Source organism: Centruroides vittatus, unplaced genomic scaffold (assembly GCF_030686945.1).
Source record: "Centruroides vittatus isolate TY-2023 unplaced genomic scaffold, ASM3068694v2 scaffold_654, whole genome shotgun sequence".
Lineage (NCBI taxonomy): Eukaryota > Metazoa > Arthropoda > Arachnida > Scorpiones > Buthidae > Centruroides > Centruroides vittatus.
In genome coordinates, this window is record NW_027122714.1 from 500,310 (window position 1) to 528,195 (window position 27,886).

Genomic DNA, 27,886 nt, shown 5'->3' on the forward strand with positions numbered 1-27,886 from the left:
TGGAAGACGACCGTTTGTAGTTAGGTGTACCTCCCTTTGTCGATAGCGCATTTAAATTTGCTGTGAAATTAGGCATACAGCCGACTGAGTCCGTTTGCATTGATTGTGATTCCTGGCCCTCCAGAAAACCAGGCGAGAGATTTCCAACTTTTGCCCAACACTTAAGCAACACTTGTCCGGGCAGGGAAAAGTGCCGATTTGGCTCCAGCCCGAAACCGTTCCCGCAGCGCCTGCGACGATTACGAAAAAGAAAGCTAACAAGAAAGGGAAAGATATCAAAAAGCAGCATAGTAATACTAATTCAAAAGAAGGAAAACGCCAACCGACCAATAAAAGGGCGGCCGAAGCGAAAACAACAGCGAATAAAAGAACTTCACCGAACGAAAATCCGGAGTTTAGCGAAACCGGCAAAAAATTGGATCGAAAAGGAAAGAAACAAAGGAAGAAGTAGTCGAACTCCATCGAAAAGTGAGTAAAAAATTACTTTTTCCCTTTTTTTTAATTTTTTTTCATTTCGGTTAAAATCCGCGGATTCTGCATAGCGTTTCAAGATGGCGGCCGGTCGCGTGGCCATCTTGAATCGCAGGGAAAAAATTTTTCCCCGGCGCGGTCGCCGACGTAGGGAAAAAATCCCTACGTCCCCATCTCGGAACCTAAGGTAACATTAACCTGATAATGTAGCTCTGACATTCTTTGAACTTAATCTAATTGGAATTTTTATTGTAGGGTCACCTAAAAACTGATGTCTTTAGGTGACTCCCACATGATGTTGGCTCTTGTCATGTAGGACATTCAAGGCACACATACCTGTCATCAAAGTGATTACCTTTGTGCTTGGGACAGATGGGAACATTACACAGTAGTTCCAAGTCAATACATAAATGAACATTTATCTCTTTTTTGAACGAGACAAAAATAAGAAGGTTCATCTTTCCAACAATTTTATACCATATTACAAAAATTATAAGTATAAATGAGTACACCTTATTTTGTACCTTTCACTGGAAGCATGACAATGAGAAATTTTTCTTATTCCATTGAAAGAGATATGGGTACAGGGCATTTTCACTTTGTCACTAAAAATAAATTGAGTAGATGCATAATTTTAAGCTGCTATAGAAAAGTGGGAGAAGCAAACCATATCCCACAAAAAAACGTGTGTTTTTTCCAATTAGTGTGGGTATAGATCTAAACATAATTTATGGAAGAGAATCCTCACTCAAATTTTCATTTATCTACTAATAGCCTATTGCGTACTGTACATTATATAAACATGCTGGGATAAAAGCTTAAAAGTCAGTGAGTGCCACGAAGGACCATGGGAATGCAGTCGCACTTATATGAGCTTATGTGAAGAAGCAAAATTTTTGAACTGACGAGGTCACTAACCTAACTGTGGAAACATTCTGGCACCCCACTCCTTAATAGAAATAGTTTTTTCCTTTTTGAGAGGTTGTACGTTTCTGTAGTGCAAAACTAGGAATTATATATTGATCATTTATAACATCATCTGATGGTGATATTACTCATAGTGAAAATAGCTTGTCCAATTACTTTGCTCTATCTGACCGAGTACAAGCACACCTATGCAATTCCTCCCACCCACGCATCCACCCAAGTATGCGCTTACCTCATATCTTCTAATTAATTGGTTTTCAAGCAAGTAAACATTATAGTAAATGTAGGTCCAGGAAATGTAAGCTAATTCGTACAATAAGCGGAAGTTGCGGGTTTGGGTTTGACTCCAGATATTTTTTTCCGGAATGATCTAAATTTAATTTATTTTAGCTCGGAAAAACTGTAGTGGCTGCCAAATTTATTCCTGCGGGAACGGTTTTGACGGAAGACATGCTGGACGTCAAAGTGGCAGAACCGAAGGGACGGAGGGCGGAAGAGTTGTCCGAATTAATAGGAAGGATGGCGAAGCGCGACGTGCCCTACGACCACAGCATCACGGACGACGTTGTCGACTGACTGAGCCAATCTCACTCACCTAGCAGGCGGTTCCCTGGTTGGGATCGCGCGACCGAGTGGACACGTGATATATTCTCAGCATCTTTTTCAACAGCAGACCGAATTCTTCCATGTCCATGGCAGTGTCGTTTATGAAGTCGTTTGTGGGAGAACTGCAGATCCTGTAGGCGTTGAAGTCCGGAACGTACACGTATATTTCTTCGGAATCGTCCTGAAAAGTTACCGTACGTAAGCATGGTCATTTTTAAAACACAGTTTTGAATATATTTGCATTAATAAATTTTATACAGGTTTTAAATGGTGATTCTATAATATTTACATGGCCGACACCGCGCACACCTGTCTGGCAACACGAAAATCTAAGTAAAATTAATTATGCCAACTTTGTTACAGGATAAAAACTCTACAGTGTTCCAATAAATGTCGGCAAGAGTTTAGAAATGAACTTCGGAGTCTATTTGGTCTTTTCATGCCGTTACAAAATAATCTAAACTAGATGTTTTTATACGTCTTTCGTCCTTTCTCTTTTAGTAAGGAAAGATTTTACCATAACATCGACTAAATGGCTGTATTACTGTCATTTAGATGTGATCTTGCATTGTCCAAAAATATAGGAACTCATTTATTATGTTAATTCTTCAAATAACTGATAAAATGGAGCATTTCTAAATAAGGCTACAGTTAATATGACATTATTGATAGTCGGCAAATTGTATTTTTTTCATTTGGAATAAATTAATTACAACACACATTAGACATTAATGTTTAGTGTATTGTACTGGTATGCATTATTCTTTAAAATTAAATGCCTCAAAATTACCAGATTACAATTGCTTCTGGCCATGGCTACCAAATACAGTAATACCTCGACTTCGGGTTCGCGTAACCCCGACACGCGAACCCGGAGTTACGCGATTTTCAAATCTCGACGATTCGTGTTTTGTTTGAGCGTCACACAACTCTCGATTACTCTTCCCCCCACACTATTGTTCGGACGTGTCGCGCGGAATCGACGCATAGCTACAATTTATTTTGTGTTATTTATTTCTGTGTTTGTTATATCTACGGAGACTTGAGAGACTATTATGTCATCCAAACGAAGTAGAACTGATTCTTCTGCATCAAACAAGAAAAGAAAACTTTACATTCCAAAGATAAACTTTAACATTATTAAAGACTTCGATACAAAAATGAAAATTTGTGAATTGGCAAAGAAGTTTGATCTACCCGAATCGATGGTCAGAACAATTATAAAAGATAAAGAAAAAATTCTCGAAGCTTTCACGTGAAAAATGCTCAATATTTAAATTCAAGCATCATTCGTAAACGTCATGGTATTATCGCTGAGATATAAACAATGTTATCTAAGATTTTATTAAACATTTTTTTTTCTAAATTTGTTTTCTTTAGTCTCCGGTCCCAATTAAAAATAATTTGTATGTATTTATACGCGAAGTTATACCCCGACTTACGCGGTTATCGCTCGGTCCCACCTATCGCGTAAGTTCGGAGTATTATTGTATACCCATTTGCTTAAATATAAAAGCAGCATCTTAATTTCTGAGCGCTCGATTCTTAAATATGTTTGGTAAGTTGTATATCGAAGTCGGAAAACTATTCAACTTCCCACATCGGGCTTTTCCAAATTGACAACGGATTCAACAATCGTTCTGGGTGTCGGAAATGCAACATTTCTGTAAAAAGTGCCGCACGGCACTAGAAACGGAATGTAAAACGTACGCCGTTTTCATAGATACTAAAACCCGAATAAATACGGTATACAAATAGATGAAGAATAACTGATGAAATTCGTGTAATTACCTGAGTCGACACGAAGACGGCGTCTATGCTCAGACCTCCCAGAGCATAACTGTCGGCGTGAAGTTCTCGCAACGTGTTGCATACCGAAGCGGCGATCTTCAGAAGCATCCTGGGTTTCAGAGGTTTTACGGTGCGTAGAAACTGGACCAGCGACTGGTAACCTTGCGGAGGTTTGAACGGTCTTCCCTGGAGTGGCTCCCTCAGCCTGTTACCATTCGTGGTCACTAACAAAGGAGAGAAGAGAATTTGAAAAATACGTTAAGCCGGATGTTTCGACTTATGGTGGCGTTCGGTATATTTTCTCTACTGCCAAAGTAAATCCTTAGTTTTGTCAATAAAACGGTACATTAATTAGCTTATAAAATGTCACTCGATTGCCACAATATACTGTATAGTAATAAAAATAACTATTAACTATAAGGTTATGTTATAAATGTAATTTTTAATTTTATTAAATTTAAATATAGACAAAGTACTTATGAACTATATACTAGGTGTTTTAATTAAATTTATACAATTTTATTATTTACTTTATAATCATCTATAGTTTTTAATATATGAATTATTTTATAATTCTATGATTAGATTAAACAATAATTATCATCATTGGAAATCAATTTAAAAAACATGTAATTCATTTACTTTTTAATATACTAGCAAAAGCTTTCCCATTTTGAAAATGGGCACTGTGCTTCGTTTATTGCATACATTAATGACATTTTAGAATTTATTTTGTTTTTATAGAATTTTATACATTTATTTCATTTTTCGTTCCAAAACAGTGATAATTATTGGTTGTTTGTCAATAGTTTTTATAATTATTTACATATTTTTAGTTTTGATCAAAAATATGTTGTTCTATTAAAATTCAATAGATAAAATAAAATATAAATTAAATTACTAGCTAAATTTTTGAATAACGGATATATATATTTTTGTTGTTTTCACTATATTATATAATTTATTATTACAATCACCAATCAAGGCAACAGCAAAATTACAAAATTAACTTTAATATGTACTACTTATGTAGAGTTATTTCACTTGGGGGTTCATAGTCGGGTTTTTGCTATGAGAAGGGGTCCATGGGCATAATAAGTTCGGGAACCATTGCTCTAGCACTAGAACGGCGTTTCCAATCACACATTCCCACGTGCATATGGTTTGTTTCAACGTTCTTTGCCTCCCATAAAACTTTGTAATTCTTAATTGTATAGGGCGCGATTCAAAACTTGAGGTACAATGATTTAGATAGTTTATTTTCTTTTTTACACTTTGATTACATTTATTTTAAATCTAATATAATGGATAATAATTTGAACTTCTTAATAGTGTGTAACACAGGATGTAATTTTGAATAAATTAATTTTAAGATTTCGGAGACTCGAGGAAGGCGACTAAAATATCGAGATTGAGCCGAAGTTTTAATTTTAGAATTAACGCAAGGAATGGCAAGATCCGAATAAGCGATAATGAAGAAGGCTACCCGAGAAATTACAAAAATTCTCCTAGTTTAACTGTGCGGGAATGTGGCTAAAAAAATAATTATTTAGCCAAGTTAAAACGGTGGGATGAACGACGGCTCCCTTCTCGTTCTGGGAAAGATTGTAGTAAAATTTTATGGTCGAGATGGGGGATGACGATATTAACCATTATTTTCTATAGAGAACTCCGAGTAGGTTTTCCTCCCTGTTTTTCCCACTTTTAAGAATGGCATTACGAAAGAAAAAAAATATTACAAGCATAATTTTGCCAATCACGTGATATGCAGGATGATGGTAATTTAAAAAAGTAATTCCGACAAAAGACTAGAAAAGTACACTTACGGCTTTTCGAAAGAGTTTTATTCCCATAATTCTTCCCGTGCTTGCTACGAAACGGAAGTACGCAAAAAGAAGACATGAACTTCGTGGAAGATATGGTGTAAATTATGGGATTGGTAGCCGAATTTAAGGGAAGTATGAAAACCGCAATCCACGAATACGCCTCGCCTGAAAAGTAAACGCAATAAGTTAACGTATATAAAAATATTTAAAATTTCGGCACTCGAATTCGGCTTCGTTACCCGAAACTTTCACTCCGGCCATTGCCATTAGTCCGATCAGTATAATGGGAAACCAGCAGAGAGAATTGGTGGAGACTATGAGGGCCATCTGACGTCCGATTTTGTTTTCTCTGACCTGCCTGGCGTTCAGACGAGTCAACGCGCGATACGATTTTCGTATGGACAGATACATGTACAGATACCCGGAAAAAATGACCAGGAACACTATAAAGTTGATGCAGAAGAAAACCGCTATGGAATATTCCCAGCCGGCGGCTTTCTGGCTAGTTATGTGAAGCGCCAGACACACACCCGATCGGGCATAAAACTGCCCAAAGAAATACGGATATATCAGCAACGGAAGGGCGGCTATCAACATGGCAATCAACCAGGAAAGCGCGATCAGTTTATACGTCAGCGAAATGGAAAATCTCTGGCTGGAAAACGGGAAGGACAGAGTAATTAGTCTGTCCAGGGTGATAAACACTAGAGTGAAAACGGACACTTCGCTGGACACTGTGGACAGAACTCCGCAGGCCTTACAGAGGGTACTCTCCCTCCAGTAATCCGATATTTCGATATAGTATCCTCGATAGTAAACGTCTACCACCGCTATTATGAGGAGGTAGATTCCCATGAGCAGGTCGGCAAAACCCAGGGAGATGATCAGCAGAGAGCTGGGTCTGTTGAAGTCTCTTATTTTGATGCGCCAGATGACGACGAAGAGATTGGCCACCAGGGCCACCAGGCCCAGCACCCATAGGAAGGATCTCTGCACGGGGCTACTCATCAGATCTTCGCACGAGGATATTTCGTCGCCTCGCGGCCAACAGTTATCGAACGGTATCTGATCGGCGGCCACGCAGCAAAACTTGAACGAGTCGCTGTATCTGTAGAAAAGTTGGGTTTATTTTTACTTTCGTTCGCCTTAAACCCGAATAAATTAACAATAGCCACTCACAGATATACTAGCGATTTCATTCCCACGAACATGTGATGAGAAAAATCGGCAATGTCGTTACCTCTCATGTCCCTAAAGAAAACAAAATATTAAAAATGATATTTGCACCAAAGTACAGTTTACGAATAGGAAATTATTTGGAGAAGACAAGAATAAAAACACTACGAGGAGGGAATTGAGCAGTGCTTTACGCGAATAATAATCGTTTTTCCGTACTGGTTATTACGACAGAGTCTCGATTACCTGGGGTGAAGCGCAGAAGAGATCATCACCAATAAAGGAAAGGCACACGAAAGAAGCTCTAAAACAAGTTAGCCATAACTAACCTTTGACCGGAAGAAATTATTTACAAATAACTTATACTTACAGAACTGTTACGGAATGCAAACCTAGAAAGGCGCCGTTTTCTACTTGCAAGATATTATTATTGCTGATATTCCTAAAAATAAAGGAGTAAAACAATTATTTAAACAATCGAAATATGCTTTAGAGTAGCAATCCGGGATCATTATTGTTTTATCTACGTATTGTATGGGATGTATTAAAAATACTACTTTCCAGAACTGGAATGTGTTCCGGAAGTATCGCATTCTGGCCCCTATTACGGCTTTGTGACGTCTTGTGTACATTCCATTGTGTAATATACACAAGTATATCTTTAGTTTAATTAAGAAGAGGCAGCGATTAAAGGAGTGGAAAAAGTGTTACGTACTGTACATTTGATTGTATGTTAGAAACAATGTTGTATTTATTCTAATAAACAGCGCGATGTCTACCGTATAACATTTTAATAGAGCGAATTACAAATAATTAATAGATTAAAACACCAACGGAGGATACTTACAAAGATTTGAGCATCGACATTCCCCAAAAGGTTTTCCTTCTCAGCGTGTTTAACCTCAGATCCGTTAAATTGCTAGAAAGAAATTATTCAAGTTAAAAATAAGGTGCTAAAACAAAAGACAAAAGTAAACTTACAAGTTTTCCAGTCTAGCCAGGCCGTAAAATGCCTCCGATTCGATTTCCGTTATCGTCGGATTGTTTTCCAGGTGCCTAAAACACGGAAATTTGGAATTAGTGTACGATCAAATATACAAAGTGTGAATGCATTTTTATCTGCAACAGAACTAAAGCCAGACACGTCTCTAATTCGAAACTACGGTAATAACAAGTGTCAGATTACCCAATAGGCGCGCCCCTAGAACCTCGTACTCTCGAGGGCCTCAAAAATTACGTGGCAAAAGATAATACGCCTCGAAAAATTTAACCAATGCTTAAAGTTTATATATTTCGCACCCCGGTAAGACGGTGACCTAACTCGTAAATTGACAATTTTATTTTCTTTTTATATCAAAAAGACATCACTTAAAGGGCCTTATAACAAAAGCGCTAGGGCCTCGAAGAAACAATCAGCTACAGGGTAAATTGTCTAAAACGGAACGGAAAATCTGCCAAAAATTTTCTGTTTAATTCTTTATAAAATGGAAACCTGTGTAAAGTGCAGGAAGAAACTAAACTAATCTTTAAAAAATTTTTTCACTTTAGTATTTAAGTATGCTTTCACGTATTTATATACCAGATGTCCGGTAAGACTGGATTTATAGGAGTTGTGCTGAACTTTAATAAATTTATGCAATCTGGATGCACCCTGTTGTACATTTAAGAAATTTTTAGCATAAAAAAAAATGTAAAACTATACTTAAACTTTTTAACTTACAATGATTTAAGATTCTTCAATCCTTCGAATGCTGACCTGGCTATAAAATGTATTTTGTTATTGCTCAAATCCCTAGAGACAAATATGGAAAAGTATATATTAGTTCCAACGGATTTTAAAATTTATCCAATGACATAAACCTTACTCACAACTTATATAAATTTCCCAAATTACTAAATTTGTTGGCCGGTAATTCGGTTATGTCGTTATACTGGAGGATCCTAATTAATAACACCAGCAATTATTTATCGTGACGTCACAATGCCGGGCTGCAATTTTTCGTCACAATTTTAGTATCATCTTGCCCTTGTACGTCATACTTTTCCTTGTAACAATAGAGTCGTACCGGTCATTAACTCTGTCCGGGGGAAAAATCTTTGAATTGAAATAACTTGACTTCCGGTTTGCTCCGGAAGTTCGTATATAGTCAATATCGTGTATGCTGTCGGCTTTTATCTATCTACGGACAGACGGACGCCAGTGGAATTTGTGTGTGTTCAATTTTTGAAAATTGCAGCCCAGTCATCATTATTCTTTTATAGAAATAGAAAACAGTAGAAAATTAAAAGTACTTACAGTTCTGCCAGTGTACGCAGCCTGTTAAAATCGGCTTTCTGCATATCCAGAACGTTTTTGCTGAAATCTCTGATTTTAATAAAGGAAGTGGAATTATTCAACGTAAGTTTGCTTCAGACGTAATTTTAATTATAACTCACAATTTTCGAAGTTCCGGAGACAAAGTTTCGGGAAGAGACGAAGCGTTAATTTCGACACAAGAAGCGTATAAACCGATGCATTTACACTTTTCCGGGCAAGTATAATCTGTTAAAAATTACTCGTGTATCAGGACAGTGTTCTATTTTCACTTAAAGTGTTATTTATTAATTACATCGTGACTTACTACACAGGAGTTCGTCGTCTCCGTGAGGACAGTGGCGAATTTTGTCGCACAGTTGATGAATGGGTACGCAGCAACTTTTGTTGTAACATTTATATTGACCGGGACACGAATAAGAGTCTAAAAAGGTATCATCTATTTTAGGCGACTGACGTGTAAAGAAAACAGAAAACCCCTACCCGACCAGCACGTTGGTGCACAGATAGATAATAGAGTACCAGCAAAAATTATTGTGACATGGTCACAATGCCGGGCTAATTTTTAATTTATTAAAATATATGCTCTCGATCTGAAATTAGTAGTGTCTTGCCCACAGTACATCATGCTTTCCTCGATAACCCGATACATATAGCCCGAACGCGAGGGGTTTTAAATATTTGAATATTAATTACATTTGAGAAATTGGGGACTTACCGCAATCTTGCTCGTCGGCACCTGCTATACAATCCCATTTACCGTCGCAAACGTATCTGGACGGGATACAATAGGAATTGGGACACTTTACGTAGTTCATAGGACAAGTAAAAGTCTCTGCGTAGGTATATAAAATAGTATAATAATTTATTTGTCTGCTATAATTACGACGACAAATTCTTACCGCAGTTTCTCAAATGAGTGACGTCGCGACATCCCATGTGATAGCCGTACTGGTCGAATTCGTACAGACACATGTATTTTCTATGTACGAAGTGGTTGGACTGACAAGTAATATAATTAACGCTGTTTGTACAGTTCAACTGTTCCGAATCTGCTACGAGAAGTAAAACGCCATTATAACGTGTTTTAAGTTTCACGAGACATCACTGATCATAAATTCTACAATATGGTTATTTTATATTATTTAAAGACCTATATTTATGTTAATTGGCATTAAACGAGGTTCCATTATTATAAAATATACACACAATCCTTTATAGAATGAAAATTACCTTCTTCGAAGCATTCCAGCGGTCCTAGTCTGTGATATCCAAACTGACCTGTTTTAAACGTATTCCCAAATCGGAGCTGTCAAAAATTGAGAAAGAAATTAGGTAAGAAATCGCCAGGATCCACTAATTCCGTATCATATCTGTGGTCTTTCAGAAACTAAAATGGATATCCGAAGAGGAGGGCAAACGGGGCACTCGGCCTCTCTGGAAGCCAGTAAAAAATTACACAAATTATGGTAAAATTGATTGAATATGCAACATTACACCTTCGACCGTGGGATGTTTCCATGCAATACTGCATTCCATGCTTGTGAAAACCCCCAAAATTAAATAATTACGTGATAGTATTACGGGTTTAGCCGGTACCATAGTCGAGTGACCGGAAGGAGAGGGATGGAACCCCACACAGCGCTGCCAATTAAAAATTCCTGGAGTTCCCCGTCTGAATTTTGTCCCGGGTCGCCATTTTTTCCTTCAAACTTTTCTAAGCACAGCTATACCATTTACGGGACATTTAAGAGACGAATTACCCCCAAAGAATTAGGGCCCCCTATAACAATACTCCCATTACTTAATGTAATAATTTAATTTGCCATAGGGCCCCCGGATTCCCGTTATCCTCCGTGCGGCTAGCGGGTACAAAAAGTCGTTTATTTTACCGGAAATAGTTAATGTATTAAAAAGCGTCGTTTCACCTCCGTGACGGGAAGTTTATCTTTATCTTCCACGTAACCGTCGTCTCGACTCTCTTGATCTTTACCCACGGCATCGCAATTACATTTGAGATCCGGCCTCAAGCAATACGGATGGCATCTACAGGTTTTATTTTTGTGGGCTCCACCCCAATAATACTGAGGTGCGTTTCTTCTGGACACCCACCAGGAAACCGGTGTCTCTTCGTAAAAGTGAAAGCCCGTTCCGGTGCAGTTCCATTCGATGTACTGCCGACACTTAGAGGATATGTTTATAAGTGATACGATTCCGTTCATCCCAGCCTCGTAGATGATCGATCTTCTGTAATAACCTTTGCCCTGAACGTCAGATTTAACGTACAACTGTTGTTCCGAATCGTGATGTATCACCGTTTTAACCGTATTCGTGGTATTGTCTATGTCACAATACACTTTGAATGGCCTGACGGGGCCTTCGTTTCCGTCGGGATCGATGGTATAGTATCCACTAGCGTTAATGTTATCGTTTATAAACAGATCGTGACACGTTCTACGTGCTGCCGGATTAAAAATGCGTGTAAATAAATTGTTAAAGGCTCATTTATTTTATAAAATAATAATAATAAGACCTCTGTTAGAGCATAAGTTCTTTGTTTCGTTCCATCCTTCGATGTCTTCCACCCTGGCTAACCTATCTAAAATTTTAATTATTAGATTTAATTTTATAGTTTAAATGAAAACAAACACTTACAGCACACGTCGTTTTCGTCTTCGTTAAATCTTCCCGGACAGTCTCGATGGCCGTCGCATACGACGTATTTTGGGATGCACGTTCCGTCGTAACACTTAAAGAAATCGTCGTTACAATGGCCTAATAAAATACTACGAAATTACTTCGATGGAACTTTTGAAATTTTATGTATCATCCTCGAATATATTTATACCTAAACACAGCTTTTCGTCGGAGTTATCGTGACAGTGGTACAGAAGGTCGCATCTTTGTGACGAGGGTATGCACTGGCCGTTTCGACATTGAAATTCATCTTTGGTACAATCTCTGTGGGCTTTAATGTACAAAAAGACTTAAGTTTTATTTTAATTAAAGAATAAATGTATTTTTGATGTCTGACGACAATCAAAATGAATCTTTTTAACTAATTGTTTGTATACTGCAACGCGACAAGTGGGCTATCTTCAGAGGGACTTTCCACCAGAAATTGGCCCTTAGGAATTACAAACGTGAAGAAAACCCGGAAAACTCCACATGGCCAGCCTGTCGTCGGGTGCCAACCTACCACCGAGTACCATGTTCAGTGGTTTTATCCCCTCCACCCTGGGTGGGTACCATTAAAATTAAAACTATTGACTTTTACCATATGATGTCTCTCTTAATAGTACCGTAGTGGAAAACTGTAGTTTCCTACAGATTTTCTGAAGGGTCTACAACTTAGCCGTTGCAGATCCGTTAGAAAATCATCTCATTTAAATTTATGTAGTCAAGATAAACAGAATGGATGTATTTTACATCTTTGATATTTTTTAGGCAAACACCAGCATTTGGTTATGGTAACATTGCTAGGCCCCCCGTATTGCAGGGTCTGGAGAACTATGATTACAGACCCGCTTTTTAAGTACACTACATAAATAAGGACGAATTAATTAATTCATCTTTAATCTACTAACCGGGTCAAAAATGTTAGTGTTTACCTTACGTAAATATTTTAATAGGGGATGAAATTTAAGGCCTTAAATTCCATCCCCTATTAAAAAGGTGCATCGATTAATTTTGTGCACTATTTACGTTTTATAATTCAATTTTTTCATGCCGTTACGTCATAAGCACTGCTGCGTAAGGTGGAAATTCGTCCCGAGAATTAACGGAAGATATTTACCAACGAGAACTTACCACAACGAGACTCGTCCGAACGATCGCTGCAATCGTCTTTGAAGTCGCAATAAGCCGAAATCGATATGCTTCGTCCGTTTCCGCATTGAAAACTGCTCTCTTTTTGACTGGTTCCTTAAATAACAATAAAAATTAATATATACTTTAAAAACATGTTTTTTATATATTAATCTTTGATTTATGCAATTAACAAAATACTGTATTTTAGATTTTGTGCAGGGTGTATCAAAAGGTAGCCTAAGTCAATACACTAGAGGTAACAGACCACTGAACTTTTTATTTTTAATTGTACAAAGGAAGAAGCGTACAATTCCGAGATAGAAAACCAAGAACAACTTGTACAAAGTATGGCAGTGCCAACCGTAGGACAATACTTGGCATTCGTTTGTCGGCTTGCCAAGATGCTCGAGAGGAAGCCATTTTGAACATCTGCTTCATTAATTATCATCAAACATTGTCTGGTAGCTCTTTTGATAGAGTAGTTTGTCTTGTTAACACGGTCTTTATTGTTCGGTTGCTAACACTGAAGATGATGGCACAATTTAAAGATCATCTTTACTAAACTATACAAATGTAAGGTAACTTTCTATACATTGTTTACTCTACACACCTGCCCAATCGACCTTTATACCTTTCGAAACACCCCGTGTAATTAACAGATTTACAAAGATATAGTTCATTTATAATTATTGAAAATTACGAGCGCTAACCACATTCTTCTTCGTCGCTTCCATCTCTGCAGTCTTCCGCTCCATCGCATACGAAAAAATTCGAGATAACTTCCTTATTTCTGCAAATAAAATATTTTTCCTCCGGAATGTCAAGGTCTACCGACTGAGTGTTTAATTGATACAAGTGTTTTGCTTTGTAAGTAGAATCTATATTAAAAGAAAGTATCAGAAATGTGATTCCGCTTACTAACTTGCTTCAATTCAAAATGGAAACCACATACCTCTCAATTTATTACTCTGGATTTTACATATGAAACTGTTGACTGACGGTAGAGAGTCTCTTAAGGTGGTTTTCGGCAGATTGTTGCTCTCTAAATGATAGTCATTCGAATACGGATAAGATAAACTTCTCAAAGAACACGGTATGTCGTGCCACAGAGCAGTGGAATGAATGCTGTCCATGCGCAACATGGTACAATCTTGATAAGCACCACCGTCCGGTTGGGTGGGCAAACCTCCACCTGCTGGAGACCTTTAAAAATTAAGAAAAAGCCCGTTCATTCATTGTTTAAATTTTATTTCTAAAATATTTTTAAGATGAATTTTAGAAAAAAAATTTATATTTTCATATTTATAGCCTGTTGCATTTTGCCCAGTATTATCTCACCTTAATTGACTTAAGAGAGTTTATTTTGCACTTTTATTACGTGAATGTGAGAAGTCGCGTGTGTGTAAATTAATTATTTCTATAATAGAAAATACTTTACCAGTCGGTAAAAATCATTGGATTTCCATCACTCCATCTATAAATTCCTTCTCTCGCTTCGTCATTCAAACCTAACAATTAAAAAATATTTTATTCAAATACAATTTTATAAAAAATATTCAATAAAATATAAGAGGGCGGTTCAATTTCTATCCAGTATTTCAGTAATGGCGTCAAAACCGTACGGGTTGGGTTTCGTGGTCTTAATTTGTTTCTTTCTGTAGGTATTCCTCCTCTACATGCCGACAACCCGTGCCTCTCTCGTCATTTTGGCATCAATGTTATGTCAGCAGAATAGTAGTCATGGCTGGTATCGGTGCGCAGCGGAGTCAATCGACTGGATCTGTCACTGCGCAGTCCTTCGGAGGACCCGTTTGGTCCTCCGAAGGTTGTCTTGGGAGACACGTTACTAAAGGGAGAGAGGGCTGTCTGTTTTTTAGCTACAGACTTAAGCCCTGGAGGAAGAGAAAAGAAGAGAAAGCACGCGAGGTGAAGTGTGAAACAAAGGGAGATAGGAAAGTGTAAAAGAATGCCTTGGGAGACAGGAGATTCACCCAAAATGCCGAAGTTAGAGAATGCGTCGTGACACCAGTTAATAGAGCTCTCGGAAAAGGGAGAGAACTGCACCGGAGCACCAGAGAAAATATGCGCATTTTCACCGGTTGCTTTTGCTCATAAGATAACGCGCCACTGGTGTAAAGGATTTATGAGTTGGCTGGTTTTTTGGCGTGTGGCGTAACTGCAATTACAAATAGGAACGTTTACGAAAACAATTACCTATGTATAAAGTTTTGTGTCTGGAATCCCAGTAAGTCACTAAGAAGTAATGAACGACGGCGATTTCCTTCTTATCGACAATGCTGACGAGATGCCCTTTACGTCCGGGTTCCTTCAACGTACATTTCTTTTCGGCTACGTACCACGGCAAAGGATCGTCTTCGTGAAACACGTTATAGCAATATTTATTATAATATTTCCATCCCACCGGACAAGATTCGTCTACCGGAAAAAAACCAAAATAATTAATTGCAATATATTCTTTGGCTATCAACAAACGCGCGAGAATACCTTCGAACTTTTCGTTCTTAATTTCCTTTGGCAATTGGTACTTCTGCGCGATGTAAGTCAAAGAGAACCCTCGACCTTCGTGCTCGGCATCGGAGGAAAATTCGACGAGTAGGGCGTTCCAGTTAGACACCACGTATTTTCCCGGTTGCAGTTCGTTGCAGTACTTTCCTATGACGTTATCCTCTTTGCTCTCCTCTCCGTCGTAGAAAATGATGTGATCGAAGACGCATTGGTTGTTCCCTCCCACGATGTCGAAATCGCTGAAGGTAACGTTGATGTAATGGGTGGGTTCGGCCACGATCAGCCAACGACATCGATGATTGGGTTGGTAGGATAAAGGATAGCCGTAGGATACGATTTTGCCGCAGGACGAACTCTCGAAACTGCAGTTGTGGAGCCTGGGACAATGAAAATCTCCGCTGCCGCATCCCGGACAATCTAAAAATTAAAATATTTGTTTTTAGAACAACCGATTCTTAATTTTTCAACGCTTAAAATGCCTTTTTAACAATAAAAATTTAAGTTTAATAGAAGATAAAATTGTCACCTTTAGGATCATTACCGGGTAACGTTTAAATAGCACCGGATTACTTAATTGAATAATATTTACTACGTAATCTCTATGATTAAAATAAACGTTTGTGTCTTATGCCTTCGGCACAAGACACAAACTTTCATTTTAATCACACGAAAGTGGTCCAAACTAGAAGGGGTGTAGGATTGTGTTTTATAAGTAAAAATTTTCTTTGCTTCTTCGTGGTGATCGAGCAGAGGATTATCAGGACTATTGTGAACATCGAGATTTCGGAGTCGATGTAAAATCCAAATTGCCTCCTTTTCGTTGGGATTGCCCCTTTTCCTAATTTTCAAGAGAGCCCAAATTGCATTATCGACAAACAACAGAAAATGCACGACTTCTAGCCTGTTCCGCAAGTGTAAAAGAAAGTGATGAAGGATACTTGTCCCTTGTTCGGGCGCCTACAGAAAACTTTCCAGGGGAGGCAAAGCTCGGAGATAATCACATCAATAAATGTTTATTTAATTATTAAATGTTTTGAGGATTTTTTCACAAATAGATTATACAATACGGTATTACATCAACACAAAAAGACTGGCAAACAGTCCCGTGGTCGAGAGTGTAAAGTTACGTACTGTACCTAAAATCAGTTTTATGATTATTATTTGTGTATTTTTCACTCAAATCCAGAAACTGATTTTACGATTTTTTACTCGATCTCGGGGGGGAGGCAGTTGCCCGAGTTCGAGAAAAAATTTGCCCCCTCTGAGGAGGTCCATGCAGCAATATGTTTATGTAGTTATTTCGTATTTTCGTAAAAACCACAGGAAATATTAAACTTCAAATTCGGTGAACTAAATTTGTCCTCCCCACAAGCATTATATATATAGAGGGGGAAAAACCCGATAATTTTTTCATTTCTCGACGTTTTAAGGTCTCCGAGTCACAAAATGTAAAAATCTCGGGATCATTCTTTAATAATCGCCATAATTTCCCTGCTACATATAACAGTCGGGAAAGTAAATAGATTTTCGAACATAAAAGTTCCTAAAAGTTGTTCTAAAACCCAAACGACTTTTCCCGTAAGAAACAATATAAAATGGATTAATCCGTTCCTGACCCTGAAAGCTTTTTTCCACCCTTTAGATGTATTTCGTGCATTTTTAACAACGAAATACGCCTAAAAATACAAATGCAACTTATTATATTATAACTTATCGTACAAATCGAGTACTCGTAAGAGAGACAATTTCATTCATCCTAACTTCTAACACGAATTCTCGGATGCCATTTACCTTACGCGAAGATCAATTAACGCGGTTACTATTAATTAATTTCACTTAAATTCAAATGAGGCGCGAACCGAAAAATAAGAATCGTATCTTTTCCGCACGAGAATTGAAATCTAATTTAAAGCAACATTATCGATTATTCGAATCGTGACGTCTAACGACGCCAGGCGATCTCCGCGCAACTGTTGTGAATCTGTAATCCTGCCGATTGGTCGTCGACGTTTTTTGAAAAGTGAGCGTTCGAAAACCGGCGTTTGACTGTGTTGTTTATATTTACGCTTAATACGTAAACTCGACCGATGCAACAATAAGGTAGGATAAACATAAATTGTATTATAGATCCGATTAACAATCATCAAAATGTCTTCCCGTTTTCGCACGACGTGTTCTTTTTTGGAAAATGAAAGTAGAATTACTCGAGCGACTTGGTCTCTAGCGTTTCTGCTACTGTTAATAATTACGTGGATAAATGCAATCTTTGCACATAAACTGGGTTCGATCCTTACCGTGGCATATACCACCGTTCAAACGGTACATCGAACGAGAAGAACCAGTTCCGCCGTCGACCCGGTCCATAGAAAGATACTAACTTATTGGATGGTGTTTTCACTCTTTGTATTTTTGGAAGGAGGTTCTCGCTTAAAGTTTTTGCTTTCGCGTGTACCATTGTACAGTTTTCTAAAGTATTCTCTGCTGATGTGGTGTTACTCCGATCCTTCGGAGACTTTCGCTTATTATATTCGCAAGCTTCTTTTTATTCCACTTTATGAATTTCTTAATGATAGAAAAGAAGTTTCGAAGTTGGCAAATACAGAAGATACGGAAGACGAAAGTCGGGATCGACCATTACAAAGCACGGAAACGGAAACAAGCGAGGAACGAAGTTCGACCGAAGCTAAGGCAACATTCGATAACGACGAAGTGGATAAATCGAACGAAAGTGAAGAGGTTAAAACGGACGAAGAGGAAATAGAATCTAAAGAAATGGAAGCGGAATCAGAAGAACTGCCGCGAGAAATATCGGAAAGATTTATGTCACAAGAAGAAGTGGTGCCATCTGAAGAGAAGGTAGGTTCAAAAGACGAAAGTGAAAAATCTGAACAAGTGGTGGTGTCACAAGAAGAAATGCGACCGTCAGTACGAGAAATACACGTACAAGTAGCTTCAAAAGACGAAAGCGTATCATCCGAGCAACAAGTAATACTGCAAGAAGAGTTTGTAACACCCAAAGAATATATTACAGAAGAGAACGAAATAGAAGCATCCGAAGGACACGCAACGCCACAAAGAGAAATAGAAGAACCCGGGGTGCATGTTATATCACCCGACGAAGAGGATATAAAACTGACGGTGCCAGAATTCAAAAAGGCAAGTACGGAAGAAGCAAACTTCCAAGAAGCTGTCCTCATAAAACACATTCTTGTCGAAGAAAAGGAAGCGGAGGACGACTAGTGATTTCGAATAATGGGAATTAGTAATTATTCGATTTCAAAAATTTTTCAACATTTTCCCAAAGTGATCGACATTTTTTCTGTTACTTTTCGAAATTTCTTTTTCTTTGAACAAATAAATTTTATTTACAATTGAAGTCCGAGAGGAAAATGTTATTCCTGTAATTTGTTAGAACGCCAACACCGTCGATTAGCATTATTACTATTATTTAATCGACGCAGAATTACATGGATTTATAATAATTTTGAATGCCGTGATAGAGAATTACCATAGTAATTTCGCATTATTTTATATGAAGCGTTCGGCTATCATAGTTGGTCCGGGGCTACTTTCGGCAATGCATTATATATCGTCATCCACGTTGTTAATGTCAAAAATCTATTTAGTCCATTTATACGCTAAAAGATTATCGTGCCGAAAAATAAATTATTATTCGTCGTCATTCCTAAAATTCGAATACGTTGAATGTCGTTTTAATGGACAATGTGTCTCTCATCGGGTCCCGCCAAATCAATAATTCTCTCTCTTTTTAGCGCATCCGTAACTCGGAATAACGGATGTTTTTCTAGCCCCATGTATTGTAAACATGGCGTTTCAATGATTAATAATATAAAAAGGTGTTAAAAATAAAATATCGTAACAGATGGCGCCACAAGCAATTTTAAAGTCTGATCGGGAAAATTACGCAACTCGTTGCTGAATTTTTATACGAAAATCAAAAAAGTGTAATTTGTGTGATAATATAAATAATATATATTGTAGTGAGTATAATAGTTTTAAAGTGTGTTTTCTCGTATATATCGTCTTTTCTTCAATCGTCGTACAGCTGGGCCACAGGCGTAATGTTAAAGTGTCAACTTTGACTACATAATCGGCTATGACGTGACATGACAGCAGACTTTTCAATTACTTTTAGAGCATCATTGAGCAGTATCAGTAAGGAATTTTACGGCACAAAGCCTTTTCCTGTGACCATGCTTATTTTTCCTATTTATTATCACGGCCACATTTCATTGCTTCAACCAAAACTTGCTGTAGACAACTACAGCAAGTTTTGGATGAAGCAATGTAGTGTGTGTAATGAACACTTTATTCATTGATTGAGTCTTACTGTCAAATCTGCTTCCACTATTCTTATGCCACAACTTTCAAAAGTTTCCTTTATTTAGATATTTTTGCTGGGTTTTACCTTTTCAATCGGTTCCACCAATTTTGTTGTTATAACTTATTTGACAATAAACGTATAAAAAATACAGCATGAAAACTAACAATAAAGACAAAAATAATGAAGAGTACAAGTAACGAAAGAGGGGGAAGAGCAGAAGAATTTCAACGTGAAATCTCTGGCTACTTCAGTAATATTTGAATAATGAAATCGAAACATCTTTCAAATGGAGTTGAAATTTGAAATCATGAAAATCGATTGTAAGTGTAAATCTTCTAATGGCGATTTTATGTACTTGATTGCTTGCTGTTCTCTCAATTAGTTGTATGTCTTTCGGAACTTTATGCTAAGTTGATATTAAGAACAAATCGCCCATGAACGTTCCTTTCGATGGAAAAAGCAATTTATTTTCTATAATTTAGAATGGATGTACATTTTCGGCTCTATGCCCCTCTTCAGTACTTGAGCCCGAAATGTACATCCGTTCTAAATTATAGAAAATAAGTCTACTTTTTCCATCAAAAGGAATGTTCTTGTGCGATTTGTTCTTAATAGCAACTTTATGCTAAGTTCCGAAGGACATACCAAGATTTTATGTACTTCATCTTTTAAAATGACATACAAGTCATTGCACAAAAATTGATATCAATCCAGGAGAATGTTTGTGGCATGGGAGACAGTTGTGGAGTTCTGTCAATATCAGATTCTTCTTTTGAAATTTGCCTTTTACCATGCCATTACATTAAAGACTAATTGCTTTAGTTTTAAGGGTTAAATGTAAGTTCCTCAATTGCACAACTAAATCGAATTTTTAAACGCGGAATTTTTTTCTGAAATTGCACGGAGTTCCAAAAAACTGCTGGGAATTTGAACTCAGAAAATATAGGTGCAAATTTGTACCATTATGAGAATTTGGTCTTATTCTTATTTTAATTTTTGACAGCTAGGGGAGTTTATAGAGCAGCTTACATTATTTGTGATTCAACCGTTTGCTGTGGTCGGAATGACTAGTGAAGTGTGGTTGACAGAGACTATGGCACTGTTTTGTCTTGTTTCTAAACAAATTCAAACTAAAATTACATTACCCACCAACAGTGCCGTAACTAGCCATTCTTGTGCCCTGTGCAAGAATTTGCATTTAGGCCCCTTGATTAATTAGGTTTGAGGAAATAATAAAACAAATACATGTATTTTGGCCCCCCTTCCAAGTGAGCCCTGTGCGGGTGCACCTGTTGCACCCGCACAGGGCCCGCCAATAACCGGTGAATAAAGCTACCGAACACTGGTCCCGGGTTCGCTCCGTGCCTGACGACCTAGCTGCGTGGTGTTTTCCGGATTTTCTTAAATACCAAGCTCAAATACCACGACGAACTCAATCCGTGCGATCGTCGCAGATTGGATTAGCGACCGCGCAGTCATCGTTTCGACGTCACTCTACGTCAGACCATTCAAAGTATTTTGTGGCAAGTTAATTTCTGTACCTCAGTTAATGATGTGGCACCCACTTGGCAGCAACATCGTGCATTTTGACGACGTGTCATAAACTGTTAGATATATCTACGTTTACAGTGTTTGGCAATTACATCACAGTTAGCGCTCGTCTTCTAAGCACTGTTCAATAACAGTCATTGACATCGTTCCGAACAAGCACACAACGTCCAAAACCTGTCGCATCGGCTGATGATGCAAGTCCACGGTAGAACAGATGAACCCACCCCACCGTTCGATATGGCAAAGCACAATCACTAAATGCTTCTCATATCTCAACATGGCATTCACGTGCATTTTTGCCACGGAGAAGTGCAATTTTCAGGTACGACCGCTGCTCCACTTTTACTCGTTTTTTTCTTCGAGTGCCAACAACACGTTGACTGATTGCCACAAACAACTGCAGCACATATACCCCATCCAATAGTGATATTCAGAAGCACGATTACAATACTTTCTTGTGTTATAAATACAACAGCCGGAGAATTAAACTATTTGTGCATTGAATAAATCTTGACTATAAAGTATGAAAGTTGTTCACTCGTTTTACCGAAATGGAATTTTTAAAATGCAATTACATTTATAAAATAGATGTATAATTAATTTTAGCACTTACCAACAAATTTGTATGTTGCCAAAAATCCCCGATATCGGCTCATGGAATATCTGATGCACGTCTTGAGGTGTATTCTAGTTTCGTTTATCGAAGTCACTTGTTTTGGAAAGAAGTTAACATAGGGAGAAGTAATAACAGTATCGTTGCTGCTTCCCGGATATAAGAATAATTGATCGTGACAACTGCTATTGTGTTCGATCATTTCTTGTTTTGCGATATCGTACACTATGAAATCGACTTGAACGTGAAGACCGGGCGGAGGTATTATTTTCCACCAGCAAGATTTATCTTGACCGTAATAAAATGGATAATTTGGCGAATGTATGGTTCCTTCGGGTTCCGTAAATGTTTCGTCGCAGACATCTGCAAATAATTGCCAATGTAAAAGTTAACTGTTTACTATTTTCATAATTAATAATTACGTAATAAAACCAAAGTCAGAATTATTTACAGAAGCACGGTACTGTACACGTATATGTACTGTACCATGCCAAATTATGGTCAACCGAGTAGCTAGTTAGTAGTTTTTAAATTATGACTAGGTAGGTACCATTGAGAGACCCACAGCCCGAAGTGTTTCGGGACCTTCCATGACATTTACTCAGACTGGGATTTGTATAATGGGAATTTAACCCATTGTTATGTGATTTTGAATTTGAAATTATATTTGAATTAATATTTGCATTAGTCGAGTCTTCGTCTGATAAAGACGAAAACTCGGCTAATGCATATGGTAAACATGGCTGCCTAATTTGAAGGGGTTGAAGATTTAGATGCCACTCCGATTGACCTTCACACTAAATTTATTAAATAATTGATAGAGATAGTAAAATATAATCTTATTTCTAAATTGAGTGTACAAACAACAAAAATACATGTAAAATTTAAACTTATGAAACAATTCCCAACCTTCATTTCTGCATCCAAGAATCTCCATTCTTAAACAAGGAAAATTAAGATAACTTAATATTTCGAATCGCACAAATTGAGTTTTAATTCCTCTCAGAAGATTATAACGAACGTTCATATCATTTGAATATCTTTCCGGATTGCAAGTTTTGCAGGTGTAATTCTGAAATTAATTCGAAATTAAATCTTAAATACGTAATTATTTGAGTTAATAATCAATTTTGTAATGGACTGCACAGAATAGCAATTAGGAAGTTAAGAGTAATTAAATAAAGTATACTATGAAATAGTTCAATAATTTCATCAAAAAATTAAAAATTATTGCAAACCATCATCATAAAGTGAAAAAGTAAGATCTTAAATGAGTTTCTCGAGCATTTTAATTGTATTAATATCGGCTCGAGTCCTTTGTTTTTTTTCTTCTTTCACTTGTTTTGTTTTGAAGCATGTGGACGAGTTTTGAAGCTTGTGTAAAAAATGGTACAAGGATAAAAATAAGGAGACATTAAGAAGGAAAATGTGCTTTTTTCTTCTTTGCTTTGAGGACTGGTGATTTAAAAAATGTAGAGAAATGGAAGTGCAAGTCTGTGAGAAATTCATAATCTGTTCTCATCCTCGAAAGGTATTGTACAAGACGAATTTAACGAGGAATTCCAAAAATGACACCACGAGTTGGTATAGACTTATAGTTTGAAGAAAAGAAAAAGGTAATTGGGAGATAGAAGATTGGGAAATGAATAATTTTGCCTCATCTTCGTAAGGAGGCATACAAAATGAAGTTAAGGGATTCTGAAAAGGGCACCAAGAGCAGAGTTTTCAGAGATTTATAGTTTTGGGGAAGGGAAAGGACCAATTAGAAAAATAAAAATAGTCGTTCGTATGCACGTAGCAACAAGGTAGCATTAGTTGACAATTTTCTTACGTTTAGAGCCCCTCTCTCTGGTCCAGGGTCGGATTTACATAAGGACATTTGGGGCCTGTGCCCAGGGCCCCCACAAAACTATGTTTAAACATAATTTTTTCCTATTACTGCGACAGGCTAGTGTGGCCTAATCATGAGGGCCACAGGCAAAGAAAACCAAACCCGGGAAAAAACCTATGAAACATCGGAAAATTTCGGGAAAAAATTTTACATAAGTATTTTTCAATTAAATTAAAATAATTCGTTTTACACATTAAAATACACATGTATGTTTACAATAACCTTATTTTTAAATGAAATTTACAACTTCCTAGTTGAAATCTAGTTGAAAGTACAGTACTTTGTGTAAATTTTCTAAATCATCAAATTTGCCTACTCTTAAAGGGGGCCCCCACCGAATTTGTGCCCAGGGCCCCTGAATTGGTAAATCCGGCCCTGCTCTGGTCATTGGAACCCAGGATCATCCATTTTTAAACTGTCCTGAAATTCTTTCTTTCTGCCTTATAGATGATAAACAGCAGTTAGTTAGTTGATACTGATTATGCATGCCAATTTTTATGTAAATTAGTCTTGTTGTCAAAAAGCACTGAATTTTCCTATTAGTCGAGATTGGTGTCATTTTCTTTACTTTCAATGACCACACACAACTGAGAGATTTGTGTAATACTTTACACTGTTCTTAATTACAATTCTGCTTTGCCGAGAATTGGATGATTAATTCATTAACAAACGTTGCACCATATTATGACTACATGGTTAGTCACAATTGTGCCTATTATAAATGTATGTACAGATGGCAAGATATAAGAAATAAAATGTAGCAAAGGTTTTTATTTTATTTTCTATAACTTTAAATGCCAATTTTACACAGAGCAGATCTACTATCAAATTTAAATATTCTTGAACCGTGTTTTCTTATATGTTGAGCATCAAACACAAGACCGTGTTATTTATTAAACACTTGGCAACTTGGCACTTGGCACTACTATCAAATTATCAAACTTTAAGCTTTGGGACTCCTAATTTCGGAGGGACACCCGAGGCAACTCTTTTTAACGAATGAATTTTCAACAAGCATGATGTTTTGTAGTTAAAATAAAGGCATTTTATTAATAGAATCATAAGCCAATGGGTTAAAGTACTTGATATTTTCCTTACAATATGCTGTTTTTGTAACTCTGTCCTGTGGACATTAAGAAGATCCGTTTTAGCAAGCCCATTATGGGTTCGGCCAGGCCCAGAACGGCGCAGCCGGGCGACAGGGCCCGACGTATCCGGACAATCTCCTCAAAAACACCAGAGATATTTTCCTATCTGGATTTAATCCTGGGTTCTCCAGAGTGGTAGGTACCACTTTAACTGTTCGGCCATCTGGCCTCGTAGGATAAGCTCTAATACCCATTTCACACATTCTCAAAATCAACTCATAATTGGTCGTATTTGAAAATTATCTGGGAGCGTGCAGCACCCAAATCCCCAGAGAATTTTGATATACGACCAATTATAAGTTAATTTTGAGGACGTATGAAATGCAGTACGGGCCGGTCACAAAGGGGCACCCTTAACGGCCCAAGCTTCGGGCCACTAAAAATGTAGATCCAGCATTAACAAAGCAAAACTAATCCAAAAGTGATATAAATTATGTGGATTAATGCACGGTGACGACAGTAGAAAAAATCTACAATAATAATAAAATTTTAAAGACGAGAAGAAAAAAAGATTCGAAATAAAATCAAAGAAACCTTTTTATATGCGACAGGTTCTTCTTCATAAGTCCAATGAGATCCGTTGTTGCTGAACGATAAATGAAAATTTTTAACGAAACCTCTCTTTTCGGCATCACCTTGAAGGATAATTCCGGTAACGGTTGTAGGTTTCTTCAGATCGATCTAAAGATTAATTCATTTCGAGAATAATTAAAACCCCATTATTTATATGTTCTTAATTTTAAAACATTAACATTCATTCTATAGATTTTTTTTATAAAATTTAAAATCATTCCAAGAAAAACTGACCGTTATATACTTGAGTTTGTCCTCTTCGGATGCGCACCAACCGCTCTTCCCATTTAATCTGGCATTCTTACTCAGAAAATCATTGTCGTTTGATGTCGAATTTATTTGAGAATCGTATATTTCTTCCGAAGCCATGCCGAGTGGCTGTCCGCAAGCCTCTGAAATTTATATATATATATATAACTGCATAAGTACTATAACATTTATACAGTACTTTCGATTTACCGAATGATTTAATATTCAAAGAATTATCATTTTAAAAAAAAGGGAGTTTTGCGGTTGACCACCAGGGAATCAGCACAAGTCGAGTGTTCCCATATACTCAAAAAATAGACTACTAAGTCCAATACTATCGCGACAGTGCCCCGATACATAGGAGCAAAGATGACCAGAAGCTGTGGGAGGTTCTGCCACTTCCAGTCATGCATTGCCATCATATTTATAAATATGAGTGTAATAGCACAGTTATTTACAAATTTAAAAATAATAAAAATTCTAAACACTGACATTTAAATGTTCTTGTTTTTTTAATTTATTAGTTCTTATAATTAAGGATGCGACGAAGATTCAATGTTACAAACTTTCTTAGCTCAAGTTTGATTTACTTTTCATGCTACTATGCATACGTAATAACTAATATAAGTTAAGTAATACATGATTTTAATACTTTACCTTCACCAAATACTTCAACTTCGCAGATCTGTAAACTGTCATATCTGTTATACATTTGTATTGTTATATACTGCCCTAATACGGGTTGAGAACAGTTCAAATGTACCATTAAGGGCTCGTTTTTAGTTACAGGATAAGAGGCGCATCTGAAAGCCTCTTGAAATTTCCTTTCTTCCAAATGACGGATACCGTAATGTCTGTTATCAAAATATTGTCCAATGGACGAAATAATTCCGGTATTATCGACCAATACATTAAAACCTCGTAGACTGTATGCTAAAATAAAAGAAAATCTTGTTTTTTTTTCTATATAACAACAAAACGATACAAAGAAATTACTTACTTATATCGTAGTAGCAATAATATAAGGTGAATCCATTTTCAAATATAGTCGTATCAACTCTTGGATAAGGAGCTTTAAATTTAGATTTAAAATTCTCTAAAGTTTCGACTTTGACGTCATTGAAATGAAAGTATTGTTCGATTTCTGACATGCCTTGCACTTTCTGACAACTACTACCAAATTGAAGTAAATAAAACGGTTGACTAATTGGCAATCTGATGGCAACGTCGGGATTGTGATCGCTTCTACAGCAGAAGTATATAGTCGTACTATTACTAGTGTATTCCCCTTTAGGAACGGTATTTTTACTATAACTTTTGAATTTTCCTTCCGATTTCTCGTACCAAGTTATATGTCCGCTTTTGAAACCAATGGGGCAGCTGTCGCCAAACTGATAGATACAGTATTGTCCCGGCATCCATCGTAATGAATGGTTTACAGATGCTTCTTTAGTTTTCATACAAAAATGTTGTTTGACACCACCACCTATTTGCAATCCTCCTATTAAAAATTAAAAATAAATTAAATCAAATCACTCCAGTGGCGAATTGGGTTTTAAATCGTCACCAGAAAATGCTTTCTACTGGCATGTAAGGAGAGTTATAGATGCAATGCACCAACATCCCACCCACACAAAATTTTGAAACTTCAATGTCACTCAACACATTTTTATGTGCATAAGCATAAAATTTTTTAAATGTAAGAACAATGTAAAAAGAAATCTCGACCTGCCCCTCACAACCCGAGTCTTTTGTAGGCCAGTTTGGCAGGCCCACATATGGACCTGACGAAGAACCTCTTAGCGTCCACAGGAGGAAAGATTTAAAAATATATACGTAGACACTTTCTAGGTATCTTGGCACGACAATGGATGGTACTCAGTTGAGATTCTGAAGGCTTTTTTAGTTCAAGAGCCTCTTTTTAGTAACATACAGTGACCATGCCAAAAGATTTGTCTACAATCATTTCTCTTCATTACGTAAATGAACTTGTCTCTGCTACCGTAGTTTTACTGTCCAGACAACATTCATGAAATGAGTTGTAATATTTATTTATAGTCATGTAATAT

At 37.0% G+C, this 27,886-nt stretch overlaps 4 protein-coding genes across 6 annotated transcripts in view; 2 read left to right on the top strand and 2 right to left on the bottom strand.

Moving 5' to 3' along the window:
- Positions 1 to 2,199, top strand: part of NANS (N-acetylneuraminic acid synthase) — a 32,179-nt gene extending 29,980 nt beyond the window's left edge. The window contains exon 7 of one of the 2 annotated variants that reach the window (XM_067287758.1): positions 1,789 to 1,974. In XM_067287758.1, the coding sequence (XP_067143859.1) occupies positions 1,789 to 1,974 (186 nt within the window). Of the gene's footprint in view, positions 1 to 1,788 lie in introns of both variants that reach the window. The other variant, XM_067287757.1, reaches the window with a different exon arrangement.
- Positions 1 to 27,886, bottom strand: part of LOC136989546 (uncharacterized protein NKAPD1-like) — a 106,598-nt gene that overhangs the window by 63,046 nt on the left and 15,666 nt on the right. The window lies entirely within an intron of this gene.
- On the bottom strand, positions 1,994 to 27,319 carry LOC136989541 (uncharacterized). 2 transcript variants are annotated; one of them, XM_067287752.1, is made up of 32 exons: positions 26,818 to 27,319; positions 26,475 to 26,750; positions 25,803 to 25,960; positions 25,530 to 25,676; positions 22,866 to 23,028; positions 21,957 to 22,319; positions 15,427 to 15,864; positions 15,136 to 15,357; positions 14,360 to 14,429; positions 13,874 to 14,124; positions 13,632 to 13,799; positions 12,922 to 13,035; positions 11,960 to 12,079; positions 11,767 to 11,886; positions 11,645 to 11,710; positions 11,040 to 11,572; positions 10,345 to 10,420; positions 10,014 to 10,163; positions 9,830 to 9,946; positions 9,419 to 9,535; positions 9,234 to 9,339; positions 9,094 to 9,162; positions 8,667 to 8,738; positions 8,518 to 8,589; positions 7,779 to 7,853; positions 7,645 to 7,716; positions 7,168 to 7,239; positions 6,801 to 6,872; positions 5,861 to 6,729; positions 5,622 to 5,786; positions 3,796 to 4,019; positions 1,994 to 2,185 (listed from the first exon to the last, which is right to left on the bottom strand). In XM_067287752.1, the coding sequence occupies exons 1-32, from the start codon at positions 27,275 to 27,277 to the stop codon at positions 1,994 to 1,996; spliced, it is 6,189 nt and encodes a 2,062-aa protein (XP_067143853.1). In that variant the 5' UTR covers positions 27,278 to 27,319. The 2 variants fall into 2 exon arrangements, with proteins under 2 accessions (XP_067143853.1, XP_067143852.1); XM_067287751.1 differs by having other exon boundaries at positions 10,014 to 10,166.
- Positions 17,531 to 18,744, top strand: LOC136989544 (chemotaxis regulatory protein ChePep-like). The gene has a single exon (XM_067287756.1). It carries the CDS (start codon positions 17,596 to 17,598, stop codon positions 18,685 to 18,687), a length of 1,092 nt encoding a protein of 363 aa, XP_067143857.1. The 5' UTR covers positions 17,531 to 17,595; the 3' UTR covers positions 18,688 to 18,744.

Coding starts and splice junctions, on each gene's coding strand:
- LOC136989541 (XM_067287751.1), bottom strand. CDS start 27,277: ATGAAAACTAAAGAAGCATCTGTAAACCATTCATTACGATGGATGCCG. Junction 12,080..12,921: donor TTCGGACGAGTCTCGTTGTG/GTAAGTTCTCGT, acceptor TGTACATTAAAG/CCCACAGAGATTGTACCAAA. Junction 10,421..11,039: donor ATAAACTTCCCGTCACGGAG/GTGAAACGACGC, acceptor AATTTTTGACAG/CTCCGATTTGGGAATACGTT.
- LOC136989544 (XM_067287756.1), top strand. CDS start 17,596: ATGTCTTCCCGTTTTCGCACGACGTGTTCTTTTTTGGAAAATGAAAGT.